The 16,710-nt window shown below is 41.0% G+C and overlaps 1 protein-coding gene across 1 annotated transcript in view; it reads left to right on the top strand.

Moving 5' to 3' along the window:
* plagl2 (pleiomorphic adenoma gene-like 2) overlaps window positions 1-16,710 on the top strand; it is a 73,111-nt gene that overhangs the window by 33,270 nt on the left and 23,131 nt on the right. Inside the window, 4 exon segments of the mRNA XM_061736882.1 lie at window positions 3,869-4,014; window positions 6,451-7,003; window positions 7,006-7,187; window positions 11,570-11,960. Coding sequence (XP_061592866.1) covers window positions 6,842-7,003; window positions 7,006-7,187; window positions 11,570-11,960 — 735 coding nt within the window. The 5' untranslated portion in view covers window positions 3,869-4,014; window positions 6,451-6,841.

The raw sequence follows: 16,710 nt of genomic DNA, 5'->3' as shown, positions 1-16,710 counted from the left end.
GATATTGATCTTAAGGTGGTATTAGTCTGATATTGATCTTAAGGTGGTATTAGTCTGATATTGATCTTAAGGTGGTATTAGTCTGATATTGATCTTAAGGTGGTATTAGTCTGATATTGATCTTAAGGTGGTATTAGTCTGATATTGATCTTAAGGTGGTATTAGTCTGATATTGATCTGATCTTAAGGTGGTATTAGACTGATATTGATCTGTTCTTAAGGTGGTATTAGACTGATATTGTTCTGTTCTTAAGGTGGTATTAGTCTGATATTGATCTTAAGGTGGTATTAGTCTGATATTGATCTTAAGGTGGTATTAGACTGATATTGATCTTAAGGTGGTATTAGTCTGATATTGATCTTAAGGTGGTATTAGACTGATATTGATCTTAAGGTGGTATTAGACTGATATTGATCTTAAGGTGGTATTAGTCTGATATTGTTATTAATCTGTTCTCAGTCTTTTTGACAGGATTTTATTTAGTTCATTCAATTCAATTCAATTTTATTTATATAGCGTCTAATACAACAGTTGTCTCTAGACGCTTTACAGAGATCCAGAACATAAACATAAACATAAACATGAACATGAACATGAACATGAACATAAACATAAACATAAACATAAACATAAACATAAACATAAACATAAACATACACATACACATACACATACACATACACATGAACCCCCGAGCAATTATTATATAAACAATGGCAGGTAAAAACTCCCCTAGTGGGAGAAAAACCTTACCAGAAACCTGGAGCAGGTTAGGAGTTAGCATGTTAGCATGTTAGCATGTTTGTAATGTGGGTTTTATTTATATTCATTCATATTAAAGATAAATGTTGTGATTCTTTTAGATTGCATTGATTTATGGATTATGAATATTCTGATGGAATTTAAATTTGTGTGTGTGTGTGTGTGTGTGTGTGTGTTTACATATATATATATATATATATATATATATATATATATATATATATATATATATATATATATATATGTATAAATATAATTGTTTTATATACCATATAAGAATATAAACGGGGCTGAACTTGATCAGCTTTTCTTCCTTCAGCTTCTTCTCCAACTCGTACTTCATCATAATGTTATTATTTTATATTATTATATGTACCGTTTGTTTTATTTGTATTTATTCCTGAACGAGCTGCTTGGCTGTTGTTCTATTTATTTACATCTTTATTTCTTTATTAACCAGTGTTGTGGTTGTTGGTCCGACTCCAGCTCCTCTGCTGCTCCCACTGTTTCCTATCCTCCCTGACACCACTCTGGGGGTTTTAGGTTGTGATCTGGTCCTGATCCTGGACCAGGACCAGATCTGGTCCAGGTCCAGTACCAGTACCTGGACCAGTACCTGGTCCGACCCCAGCTCCTCTGCTGCTCCCACTGTTTCCTATCCTCCCTGACACGCTTCTGGGTGTTTTATGTTGTGACCTGGACCAGATCAGGACCAGGTCCTGGTACCTGGTCCTGATCTGGTCCTGGTCCTGGTCCTGGTCCTGATCTGGTCCTGGACCTGGTCCAGGTCCAGGTCCAGGTCCAGGACCAGTACCTGGACCAGTACCTGGTCCTGATCCAGGTCTGGTCCCCCTACACCCGGCAGCGTGGGGGTTAATGTTCCAGCGTTAGCGTAGCAGGAGCTGGTGGGGGTTAGTGTGACCTCTGACCCCGGAGCAGAGGAATGTGGAAGCTCTTTCATCCAGAGAGGGGGGGGGGGTTTGGGGGCGGAGCCAGCGGAGCCGCGGTGCTGCCTCCTGATTGGAGGACAGAGCGGAGCGTGAAGCTCCGCGGAGCGTTGGTGGACCCCCCCCCCCCCCTAACCTCCCCCCCGGGTTGGTCGTGCCGCGGCGCCACCGCCGGGGCTGATGGGAAGTTAAGAGCTGCGGGCAGCACTAAGTACCCCCCCCCCCCCCCCCCGGGGCTGATGGGAAGTTAAGAGCTGCGGGCAGCACTAAGTACCCCCCCCCCCCCTGCAGCTGTAAACACACACATGGTTTCTGTGTTTTCCCAGGGTTCACTCTGTTTCATAACATGTTCACACGCATCAGCGCCCTCCGGTGGACACAGGGACAATAATATTATTATTTAATAATAATGATATTATTATTATTATTATTATTATTATTATTATTATTATTATTAATAATAAATAATAACAATATTAAAATAGTATTATTATTATTTAATAATATTTGTATTAATTAATTATAATAGTATTATTATTATTAAATAATGATAATACAATTTAATATTATTGTTATTATTATTAACAATATGTAGTAATAATAATAATAATAATAATAATACTACATATTATTATAATTTAATAATAATATTGTTGCAGCCATTATATATGTTTGATTATTGATTGTTTGTGGTTTATTTGTTGCTGTCGCTTGTATATTGTACATGAATGAATGAGAGAATATTGTACATGAATGAATGAGAGAATATTGCACATGAATGAATGAGATAATATTGCACATGAAAGAGGAGCTTATTGGTTCAGAAAGTTCCCAGCTTTGTATGGTGTATGGTGATATTATGGTGATATTATGCTGATATTATGGTGATGTTATGGTGATATCATGGTGATGTTATGGTGATATTATGGTGATATTATGATGGTATTATGGTGATATTATGGTGATATTATGGTGATATTATGGTGATGTTATGGTGACATTATGATGATGTTATGGTGATATTATGGTGATATTATGGTGATGTTATGGTGACATTATGATGATGTTATGGTGATATTATGGTGATATTATGGTGATATTATGGTGACATTATGATGATGTTATGGTGATATTATGGTGATATTATGGTGATATTATGGTGATATTATGGTGATATTATGGTGATGTTATGTGATGTTATGGTGATATTATGGTGATGTTATGGTGATATTATGGTGATGTTATGGTGATATTATGGTGATATTATGGTGATATTATGGTGATATTATGGTGATGTTATGGTGACATTATGATGATGTTATGGTGATATTATGGTGATGTTATGGTGATGTTATGGTGATATCATGGTGATATTATGGTGTTATTATGGTGATATTAAGGTGATATTATGGTAATGTTATGGTGATATTATGGTGATGTTATGGTGATATTATGGTGATATTATGGTGATGTTATGGTGATATTATGGTGATATTATGGTGATGTTATGGTGATATCATGGTGATATTATGGTGTTATTATGGTGATGTTATGGTGATATTATGGTGATGTTATGGTGATATTATGGTGATATTATGGTGATGTTATGGTGATATTATGGTGATATTATGGTGATGTTATGGTGATATTATGGTGATATTATGGTGATGTTATGGTGATATTATGGTGATATTATGGTGATATTAAGGTGATATTATGGTAATGTTATGGTGATATTATGGTGATGTTATGGTGATATTATGGTGATATTATGCTGATGTTATGGTGATGTTATGGTGACATTATGATGATGTTATGGTGATGTTATGGTCATATTATGGTCATATTATGGTGATGTTATGGTGATGTTATGGTGATATTATGGTGATATTATGGTCATATTATGGTCATATTATGGTGATGTTATGGTGATATTATGGTGATGTTATGGTCATATTATGGTGATGTTATGGTGATGTTACGGTGATATTATGGTGATATTATGGTGATATTATGCTGATATTATGGTGATATTATGGTGATATTACGGTGATATTATGGTGATGTTACGGTGATATTATGGTGATATTATGGTGATATTATGGTGATATTATGGTGATATTACGCTGATATTCACCGCTTTTCTCTGGTTCTGCAGGAAGCAGCAACGATGCAGAGCAGAACCTCCGGCTCACCGCCAGCCGCCGCCGTTGGGACCGGCTGAGGAGGACCGGCTAACTAACCAGCTAGCTAACGAGCTAGCGTTACCCACAAGGCCTTGCAGCGGAGGAGTTTGACTGACAGGTAAAACGATGCTTCGTAACGTTTACGGACCTGAAACACATTCCAAAGACACAGCTGGTGATGTCGGTGACCTTTGACCTTTGACCCCACTTCCTGCTGCCTCCCGCTCACTCTGGTAGTATTAGTACCTTACTGGCGTTGCCATGGCAACGGAGACAGTCGGAGCCGAGGGTCGGGACGTTTCCGGTGAACTGTCTTTCCTTTTTCGGGTTCGATTCTGATACCCGGCTAGCGTAGATGGCTAGCATACATGGCTAGCGTAGACGGCTAGCATAGATGGCTAGCATAGATGGCTAGCGTAGACGGCTAGCGTAGATGGCTAGCGTAGATGGCTAGCATAGATGGCTAGCATAGACGGCTAGCGTAGATGGCTAGCGTAGCACAACGACCCATGTGCTCCATCTGCTGACTCCAAACAGGAAGTTGCAGGGCTGTGTTTTGCACGGCTTCCTGTGCAGCGTTTTAGAGATTTCCTTGTGTTTGGCAGAATCTGTGAGTAGCTGAGGGCGGTTTCACCTCCCGAGCGCTAGTTGATACTTTGTTTAGCTTCTGGCTTTTCCGGTCACAGTGAATCAAAGAGATCAGGACAACTATTGGCAAAAAAAACAAAACAACCCCAAAAAAAAAAAAAAAATCAGCTAAAAGTTCACGACTGCTTTAAACCGGAAATGCGTTGCTAGCAAACCATTCACAGCATCTCGGTCTGAGTTGGGTCGTAGCTACAGTTTTTGGGAGGTGCTAGCAGGCTACACCGTAGCTAAGGAGAGACTAGCGTAGCTGCTAAACTACGGCGTAGGTTTAACGCAGAACAAGAATTCAGGCTTAAAGATTGATTTGTTTGGTACATGTGAACACAGCAATCGCACTTGGATGCGGGACAAAACAAGCTAGTCATCCTAGCAGAGGTTAGGGTTCGATTCTCGGCCCAATTCTGTTCCAGACCTGGAGCGGTTCGTTTGCAGTGAGAACATAATCCACACAGCAACCGACACAACTCCATTCATGTGTTTGTGCGACCGCGGTTCAAGGAGAAGAGTCGGAGCAGCCTCCGCCACCTCATCTCCTATTGGACACAACTTTCTCTCTTCTCTCCTATTGGACGAGCCGAGATGTCGTCAGCGTGGCACGGTGAAATTAAAAAATGTTCAATTCGGACAGCCGACAGCAGAGCGGTCCGCTCTTGCGCCGCGGTAGCACATACACAACGGTCTTTGCTTTACACCTTCTCTGTGAAAGGGGCGTGTTGTTTATCCCGGCTACGGAAGAGGAAACTCCTTCCACGTTCATTTCTGACCAATCAGAGAACAGTTGGTTCATGGTATTTGCTAACAGCTTTGAACCGCTACAGACGGTTGTGAACACAAACCCCACAAACGAGAAACGAAACAACTGTATCGATTTAGCCCCTGAATCGGAACAAAACAAACGAACGGCAACATTACAAAGGCCACGTTTACACGTAGCCGGGGTATTGACAAAAACGGATATTTTCCCCTCTACGTTTTCAAAATCTCTTCGTTTACACGGATCCGCATGAAAACGCTGTTAACGTCATGCCAGCCAATCAGAATCCTGGAAAAAACATCAACAAATGACACGTGTAACTTCCAGTTAAGGCTGATTTATGGTTCCGCGTTACACCAACGCAGATCCTACGGGGTAGGGTACGCGGCGACGCACACCGTACGGCGTAGGCTACGCGGCGACGCACACCGTAACGGCGTAGGGTACGCGGCGACGCGCACCGTACGGGGCGCATCGCCGCGTACCCTACGCCGTAGGATCTGCGTCGATTTAACGCGGGACCATAATTCAGGCTTTACTTCCAAGACGGAACGAGAGTCTTTGGTTTGGAGTGACAGAGAAGTGGAGTTACTTTTAAGTGTGACGTTAGAATATAAAACAGGTAAAATACTAGAAAATATTGACGGTTACAAACTAATTGTAACCACAGGTGTCACTCATGACGCTGGTGACGTTTCTGTCTCATAATGTGACGTTCTGAAGCCTAAATGTCCGTTTTCCTCCGTTTTTTCTGTTTAGACGCAAACGTGAAAACTGAGGTTTTAAAAATCTCCACTTTGGCCGGAGTTTTCAGAAATGATGGTTTTTGGGGGCTTTGAGCTTCGTTTTCGTGTAAACGAACGGACAAAACGCAGGAAAACACCACCGTTTTTGCTCCGTGTAAACGGGGCCAAAGAGGTAAAAGTTTTTTTGGGATGTGTCTCAGGTCTTAACTTCAAACATAGATGTTTAACAAAGGAAATAATGTTGATAAGAAAACGTCCGGGTCCCTGCCCTGCAAGGAGCCTGTGATGTTGTAGCTAATGTCGTAGCTAATGTAAGCTAATGTTGTAGCTACGGAGCACCACAAGGCTCTGTACCAGGACCTCTTCACCTCCTTGTTTCACCGTCTCTGGTCTTGTTTCGTCACAGTTGTTGGCGGATCGTCGGCCCCCGCTGTGAGCTTCAACCAGCAACCCCCCCAGCAAGGGCAGCGCCCGCTAGGCAGGGCCCGCTAGGCAGGGCCCGCTAGGCAGCGCCTCCCTCCAGCGCCCGCTAGGCAGGGCCTCCCCCCCAGCGCCCGCTAGGCAGGGCCTCCCCCCAGCGCCCGCTAGGCAGGGCCTCCACCCAGCGCCCGCTAGGCAGGGCCTCCACCCAGCGCCCCGCTAGGCAGGGCCTCCCTCCAGCGCCCGCTAGGCAGGGCCTCCCCAGCGCCCGCTAGGCAGGGCCTCCACCAGCGCCCGCTAGGCAGGGCCTCCCCCAGCGCCCGCTAGGCAGGGCCTCCGCCGGCGACGCCTCATGGCCGCGGAGCTCTAGGGCTGCCATGGCAGCTGCTGCCGCCGATGCCTCACGCCACATCACCACTCTGACGCCGGAGGACGAGGGACGACGCCAAGCCGCCGCCGCCGCCGCCAAGCCGTTGGGAGGCGCCGCCGCCGCGCTGCACGGGTCCGAGCGAGAGAGAGAGAGGGGGAGAGAGAGAGCGAGGAGGGCGAGGGAGGAGAGCTGGGCAGAGCCGGCGGCGGGAACGAGTGTCCGGTGTGCGGCGCGTTGTTCGCCTCGCCGGAGAAGCTCCGCCTCCACGGGCCGAGTCACGGCGGGGAGAAACCCTTCCACTGCTCGCAGCCGCACTGCCCCAAGGCCTTCAGCTCCAAGTACAAGCTGTTCAGGTATTTACCCAGCAGCCCTTTCACCTCACAGTTACCCAGCAGCCCTTTCACCTCACATTTACCCAGCAGCCCTTTCACCTCACATTTACCCAGCAGCCTTTCACCTCACATTTACCCAGCAGCCCTTTCATGCTGATATTATGGTGATATTATGCTGATATTATGGTGATATTACAGTGATATTACGGTGATATTATGGTGATATTATGGTGATATTATGGTGATATTATGGTGATATTATGGTGATATTATGCTGATATTACAGTGATATTACGGTGATATTATGGTGATATTATGGTGATATTATGGTGATATTATGGTGATATTATGGTGATATTATGCTGATATTACAGTGATATTACGGTGATATTATGGTGATATTATGGTGATATTATGGTGATATTATGGTGATATTATGGTGATATTATGCTGATATTATGCTGATATTATGCTGATATTACAGTGATATTACGGTGATATTATGGTGATATTATGGTGATGTTATGGTGATATTATGGTGATATTATGGTGATATTACAGTGATATTATGGTGATATTATGCTGATATTATGCTGATATTACAGTGATATTATGGTGATATTATGGTGATATTATGGTGATATTATGGGTGATGTTATGGTGATATTATGGTGATATTACAGTGATATTATGGTGATATTATGGTGATATTATGGTGATATTATGGTGATGTTATGGTGATGTTATGGTGATATTATGGTGATGTTATGGTGATATTATGGTGATATTACAGTGATATTATGGTGATATTATGCTGATATTATGGTGATGTTATGGTGATATTATGGTGATATTATGGTGATATTATGGTGATATTACAGTGATATACGGTGATATTATGGTGATATTATGGTGATATTATGGTGATATTATGGTGATATTTATGGTGATATTATGCTGATATTACAGTGATATTACGGTGATATTATGGTGATATTATGGTGATATTATGGTGATATTATGGTGATATTATGCTGATATTATGCTGATATTATGCTGATATTACAGTGATATTACGGTGATATTATGGTGATATTATGGTGATGTTATGGTGATATTATGGTGATATTATGGTGATATTACAGTGATATTATGGTGATATTATGCTGATATTATGCTGATATTACAGTGATATTATGGTGATATTATGGTGATATTATGGTGATATTATGGTGATGTTATGGTGATATTATGGTGATATTACAGTGATATTATGGTGATATTATGGTGATATTATGGTGATATTATGGTGATGTTATGGTGATGTTATGGTGATATTATGGTGATGTTATGGTGATATTATGGTGATATTACAGTGATATTACGGTGATGTTATGGTGATATTATGGTGATGTTATGGTGATATTATGGTGATATTATGGTGATATTATGGTGATATTATGGTGATGTTATGCTGATATTATGCTGATATTATGGTGATATTATGCTGATATTATGCTGATATTATGCTGATATTATGGTGATATTATGCTGATGTTATGGTGATATTACGGTGATATTATGCTGATATTATGCTGATATTATGCTGATATTATGCTGATATTATGATGATATTAAGGTGATATGCTGATATTATGGTGATATTATGCTGATGTTATGGTGATATTATGGTGATATTATGGTGATATTATGGTGATATTATGTTATGATGATATTATGATGATATGCTGATATTATGCTGATATTACAGTGATATTATGGTGATATTATGGTGATATTATGGTGATATTATGTTGATGTTATGGTGATATTATGGTGATATTACAGTGATATTATGGTGATATTATGGTGATATTATGGTGATATTATGGTGATGTTATGGTGATGTTATGGTGATATTATGGTGATGTTATGGTGATATTATGGTGATATTACAGTGATATTACGGTGATGTTATGGTGATATTATGGTGATGTTATGGTGATATTATGGTGATATTATGGTGATGTTATGCTGATATTATGGTGATATTATGCTGATATTATGGTGATATTATGGTGATGTTATGGTGATATTATGGTGATGTTATGGTGATTTTATGGTGATATTATGGTGATATTATGGTGATATTATGGTGATATGCTGATATTATGGTGATATTATTGTGATATTATGGTCATATTATGGTGATGTTATGGTGATATTATGGTGATATTATGCTGATATTATGCTGATATTATGCTGATATTACAGTGATATTACGGTGATATTATGGTGATATTATGGTGATGTTATGGTGATATTATGGTGATATTATGGTGATATTACAGTGATATTATGGTGATATTATGCTGATATTATGCTGATATTATGCTGATATTACAGTGATATTATGGTGATATTATGGTGATATTATGGTGATATTATGGTGATGTTATGGTGATATTATGGTGATATTACAGTGATATTATGGTGATATTATGGTGATATTATGGTGATATTATGGTGATGTTATGGTGATGTTATGGTGATATTATGGTGATGTTATGGTGATATTATGGTGATATTACAGTGATATTACGGTGATGTTATGGTGATATTATGGTGATGTTATGGTGATATTATGGTGATATTATGGTGATATTATGGTGATATTATGGTGATGTTATGCTGATATTATGGTGATATTATGCTGATATTATGCTGATATTATGCTGATATTATGGTGATATTATGCTGATGTTATGGTGATATTACGGTGATATTATGCTGATATTATGCTGATATTATGCTGATATTATGCTGATATTATGATGATATTATGGTGATATGCTGATATTATGGTGATATTATGCTGATGTTATGGTGATATTATGGTGATATTATGGTGATATTATGTTATGATGATATTATGATGATATGCTGATATTATGCTGATATTACAGTGATATTATGGTGATATTATGGTGATATTATGGTGATATTACAGTGATATTACGGTGATGTTATGGTGATATTATGGTGATGTTATGGTGATATTATGGTGATATTATGGTGATATTATGGTGATATTATGGTGATGTTATGGTGATATTACGGTGATATTATGCTGATATTATGCTGATATTATGGTGATATTATGCTGATATTATGGTGATATTATGCTGATATTATGATGATATTATGGTGATATGCTGATATTATGGTGATATTATGCTGATGTTATGGTGATATTATGGTGATGTTATGGTGATATTATGGTGATGTTATGGTGATATTATGGTGATATTACAGTGATATTACGGTGATATTATGGTGATATTATGCTGATATTATGGTGATGTTATGCTGATATTATGGTGATATTATGCTGATATTATGGTGATATTATGGTGATGTTATGGTGATATTATGGTGATGTTATGGTGATTTTATGGTGATATTATGGTGATGTTATGGTGATATTATGGTGATATTATGGTGATATTATGGTGATATGCTGATATTATGGTGATATTATTGTGATATTATGGTCATATTATGGTGATGTTATGGTGATATTATGCTGATATTATGGTCATATTATGGTGATGTTATGGTGATATTATGCTGATATTACGGTGATATTATGCTGTTATTTTAGTCATATTATGGTGATATTATGGTGATATTATGCTGATGTTATGGTGATATTATGGTGATATTATGCTGATATTATGGTGATATTATGGTGATATTATGGTGATATGCTGATATTATGGTGATATTATTGTGATATTATGGTCATATTATGGTGATGTTATGGTGATATTATGCTGATATTATGGTCATATTATGGTGATATTATGGTCATATTATGGTGATGTTATGGTGATATTATGCTGATATTACGGTGATATTATGCTGTTATTTTAGTCATATTATGGTGATATTATGGTGATATTATGCTGATATTATGGTGATATTATGGTCATATTATGGTGATATTATGGTCATATTATGGTGATATTATGGTCATATTATGGTGATGTTATGGTCATATTATGCTTATATTACGGTGATATTATGGTGATATTATGCTGATATTATGGTGATATTATGGTGATGTTATGGTGATATTATGGTGATGTTATGGTCATATTATGGTGATATTATGGTGATATTATGGTGATATTATGGTCATATTATGGTGATATTATGGTCATATTATGGTGATGTTATGGTCATATTATGCTTATATTACGGTGATATTATGGTGATATTATGGTGATATTATGCTGATATTATGGTGATGTTATGGTGATGTTATGGTGATATTATTGTGATATCATCGCGTTTGGCTAACCTCCGTCAGCGTTTGGCTAACCTCCTTGTCTCTGCAGGCATATGGCCACACACTCCCCTCAGAAAACGCACCAGTGCTCGTTCTGTGAGAAGATGTTCCACCGCAAGGACCACCTGAAGAACCACCTGCAGACGCACGACCCCAACAAGGAGGCCTTCAAGTGCGACGAGTGCGGCAAGCACTACAACACCAAGCTGGGCTACAAGCGCCATGTGGCCATGCACTCGGCCACGGCCGGCGACCTCACCTGCAAGGTGTGTCTGCAGAGCTACGAGAGCACGCCGGTGCTGCTGGAGCACCTGAAGAGCCACTCGGGCAAGTCCTCGGGCGGCGCTAAAGAGAAGAAGCATCCCTGCGACCACTGCGACCGCCGCTTCTACACCCGCAAGGACGTACGGCGGCACATGGTGGTGCACACGGGCCGCAAGGTGAGGAACACGTCCCGGCGTGACCCGGCAACGTACCATTACATACATTAGTTTAGTTTTAGTTTATTGTTTTGCACAGTTTTTAAAATATACAGGAAATATCAAATATAAATACTATACGGTGCAGGAAGAGGCAAAAAACCCAATGGGCTTATTTGAAGCTCCACCCAAGTTATTAAGATTTCATGTGTTATAAAGAACATAACATTAACATACAAAAACAAAAAGTATAACTACACAAAAGTGATGGCAAACTAATAATGCAATTTATAAATAATAAAGAATAAAGACAAAAAAAAGTATGTGTGAGTGTGGATGGGATATTGTTTTTACAACTTATATTACTTATGTTATATTGATCCTGAGCAAATAAGACAGTACATGTCACTATGAGTGAAACACAAAAAAACAACAAAAAGAACATGGATACATGTACTTTACAATTTACAAAACAGCAGTCAAGTTCTTCAAAGTCCTTCAAACGTCTTTTGTAACATTTCAAGGAGGAAGAGTCTTTGCCAAGTGGGAAAAATCATTCCACAATTTAGTGCCCCTAAAGCCGGGCATACACTGTGCGATATTTTAAATCGTATGAGACTGCCCCATCTCAAACTGCACGACTAGATCGCAGAGTTCAAAAGTTCACAGCCCACGATTTATGGTCTCACACTGTACGATCCTCCCGTCGGACCTCTGTTACTGGAACTCGAGGCCGGTTTTGGGGCAGGGGTGGGCTGTTCCAACCCAAACGTGCGTCCTGCCCACCCGATCAAAGGTTATGGGGATCCTTTATTTTTTTATAATTTTATTTTTTTATATATATATATAAAAAATATCACAGAATATCTGTACCGTTTCTGATTGGGTGGGCTCTGCGCATCATTTTTACAAGGAGCGACCAGGATTTCAAACACGTTTGATTTTCTTGCGACCTCACGATTTGTGATCGGGAGCTCGTCGTGAGGTGTTAATCTCTCGTCGTGAGGTGTTAATCTCTCGTCGTGAGGTGTTAATCTCTCGTCGTGAGGTGTTAATCTCTCGTCGTTACCCCACGTACACTGCACGAGGCACGACCAACGATTGGGTCAAAATCGGGGCCGATCAAAAAAAAGTTGCACGACTGGAAAATTGGCTCAAAACGAGCCGATAATCGCACAGTGTCTGCCCGGCTTAAATCTCACCGAAAATTCACATAAATACATTTGCATACATACATTTAGTATGTACATGTATGCAAATGTGCAATGGTGCATACATAATTACAACTGTGTACACTATAATATAACCAACTTGTGTAATGTCACATGTCAGTGTGTGCCAGAAAAGTGCAATAGGGCAATGTGCAATATGCATCAGCACTTTACAACTCTGAGCACTAAAGCACTTTAAAGAGCAACGGGCTAGGGCTGCAACGATTCGTCGACGTTGTCGACAAAAATCCATAATCAAACTTGTTGACAATGAATTCCATTGTCTACAATTGTCGCCACAAGTGTTTTTCCAACGGAGTGAGACGTCTCACTTCAATACAATCTCTGCCGAGAGTCGCGCGTGCACGATAGCGTCTCAGCACGTTAGCGTCTCTGCAGCTGCGGGGAGTTTGGGAGCATTTTAGCCTCGATACGGCGAATAAAAAGATGACTAAGGTTTGCAAAGCCGACGTTGCTTTTCACGGGAGCACGTTGGTAATGCATTTGAAGAGAAAGCACGTCGGAGTGTTGAACGAAACGGATTCGGAGATATTAAGCCTATTTTGGCTTTAAAAGAGCTTTAACGTTATGCCTGACTGTGCCTAACAAAAGTATTGTAGTCGACTATTAAAATAGTCCTTAGTTGCAGTCCTAATGTCTGCTGGGGTCCAGTTCTGTGTCTGGCAGTAATTTGCCGCGGTACCGTATTGGCCCGAATATAAGACGGTGTTTTTTGCATTGAAATCAGACTGAAAAAGTGGGTCGTCTTACATTCGGGGTTCAATTCAATTCAATTCAATTTTATTTATATAGCGTCTAATACAACAGAGTTGTCTCTAGACGCTTTACAGAGACCCATACCCAGAACATGACCCCCGAGCAGTTATTACATAAACAATGGCAGGTAAAAACTCCCCTAGTGGGAGAAAAACCTTAAGCCAAACAGTGGCAAGGAAAAACTCCCCTTTAGGAGGGAAGAAACCTTGAGCAGGACCAGGCTCATCAGGGGGGACCCTCCTGCCGAGGGCCAGACTGGTGGGTCAGGGACGGCAACAGCACAGCAGGCAGGTGGAAGCAGCAACGGGATGACCGGGGGTGGGGACCGCAGGCCAGCACGCAGCTCCCGAAGCTCCGGCCCAATCATCAAGTCCCAGGTTGGGGTGCAGGGTCGGGGAAAGGTTGAGAAGGGGCAGGGCCAGGGAGAGGAGTCTTGAGGGACGAACATTCTCCCCCGCCCAAAAGGGGCCGTTACCCTGCCCCCCTCACTCCCACACTGCAGGTTCCGGTGTCCGGCAAAGGATGCTGCAACATGGACAAAAGAGAGAAAAGGGAGGAGAAGGGGGGGCCAGCAACGGGATGACCAGGGGTGGGGACCGCAGGCCAGCACGCAGCTCCCGAAGCTCCGGCCCAATCAGCAAGTCCCAGGTTGGGGTGCAGGGTCGGGGAAAGACTTGTGCTCCGTAATGCAAGCTACAAGCCACCCACGACCACCTGCAGGTTCCGGTGTCCGGCAAAGGATGCTGCAACATGGACAAAAGAGAGAAAAGGGAGGAGAAGGGGGGGCCAGCACAAGAAACCACAGGAGCGACTCTGACACACTAAAGTTTACACTACCTAGAGATTTACCAACACCAGCTAGAGGTTTACTAAACACTAACTATAGGCTTTACTAAACAGAAATGTTTTAAGTTTAGTTTTAAAGGTGGAGGTGGTGTCTAGACGTTATACCCATTTACACCGCTAGATGGAGCCAGATATCTTTAAAGCGAATGCTGAACTTAATTCCCCAGGACAAAGGAACCCCTGTCATGAAGAATAAAAATAAAAAATAGTATAAGAAAGAAAAGAGAAGAAAATAAGAGAAGAGAAAAGTGGGTGGAAGTTCGGCAGGTGAACCTGCAGCTGAGGAGAAGTTATGATGCAAACTTCAAGATGAAGGTTGGAATGAGGCAAAATAACAGGCTTTTTCTCTTTAATATATTGTTATAATCATTTGTTTCAGATGTACTGTCATTATTTTCTGTATGAAAATTGAATTTGATGTTCAAAAAGTCTTTTTTTTTTCTAACCTTGTCTGCACACAAAAAAGTATGTTTTCAAACTTGAGTCTTGAAAAAGAGGGTCGTCTTATAATCACTAGGGGTGGGGAAAAAAATCGATATTTCAATATATTGTTGTGCTCTCTGTTTCAATAAATAATCGATATACTGTCGGCTAATATCGATATTTTATTACAACACACATTGTTCCGGTTTTTTTGAAAATCCCCCCGGACAGGGTGTAGGGAGAGTGGACGAGGAATAACTCAGCTTTTCTTTGTTTTTATTTTCTTGAAATTAATGTACTGCTTCTCTGGCAGTACAACGTACATTTGGGTTGTAGCAGCAGGTTATAAACCTGTGAAAAAGAAATGAAATCCAAGTACAATAGTTAATTACCTCAAACGGAATCATATAATCAATAACAACAAAAAGCAATAACCATCGTCATCATCATTGTCATCATTTGTCATAATTAAATACAATTAAATGGGGATTTACAAATACAAAATAAACTGCTTTGCACTTTTGCAAGTAAAGACAAAAAGTTAATCTTGTCTTAAGTTTTGAGCCGCGATGTTCATTCATAACTTAAAACGGCGTGCTCCGCCACACCCACAAACAAACGCACACACATCTCCAGGTGCCGACAGCGCGACAGCGCAGCGGCGCATCATCAGCACAGCAACCATGTCACACACAAGTGATCGCAGCCGCGAGATGCGGATCCAGCACAGCAAGTATAATAAACGGAGCTCTTACCAGTACCGCATCACTCTCCCGACAATTTTACGTCACCGCACGGATCGCTTCCGCTTATGGCGCAACCGGCGGCACACAGCTGATTAATAATGACATCACACCGTGGACCACCCACCTTACACCCCGCTCCTCCCACTGTGATTTATTGGAAGTGATTTCTAACTTAACACCTCCCACTTGACCGACTGATCATGAGATTCAAGAGGTCACACGTTTACACATAGCAAGTTACAAGTTACATTCTTTTTTTTTTTTTTTTTTTTTTTTTCAAAGTACATATGCAGGTTAGTGTTGATCGCGAAGAAGGGGTGCAACTGTCACTGTTCAGGCACCTCCCCGACAGATGTGTTGTGTTCTGTCGGGATTGGTTGGGGTGTGTATTCATCTTCTTTCTTCGTGTAATGGTGCAAGTGGTGGCGGAGGCAGCACAGACACATACCAACCAGCCTGAGAGAGAGAGAGTAGGAGGGGGCCTCCTGAGGCAGTGCCTGCAGGATCAGGGGGGTTGGGTGATGGCAGCCAATGATGTCTTGGAGTTACTGGTCTTCCGCCGGGATCAGGAGCACCAATCTCCTCACATCTCTTCGCAGGATGATGGTTACCAGAGACTGAGAGTTTTTTCTCGGTTGTCCACCTGCCAGCGAGGCAGGGAGGCCTGCACATGTCTTCACGTCTGCATCCCTGACGAGTCCCCTTCTATCTGGGTATACAGTCTGGATCCGTCCGAGGCGGAACTGTCCCCGTAGGGCATTTTGGTCC

This window comes from Cololabis saira, chromosome 12 (genome assembly GCF_033807715.1).
Source record: "Cololabis saira isolate AMF1-May2022 chromosome 12, fColSai1.1, whole genome shotgun sequence".
NCBI lineage: Eukaryota > Metazoa > Chordata > Actinopteri > Beloniformes > Belonidae > Cololabis > Cololabis saira.
Note: the sequence above shows the minus strand (reverse complement) of the source record. Positions and strands in the feature narration are given on the sequence as shown.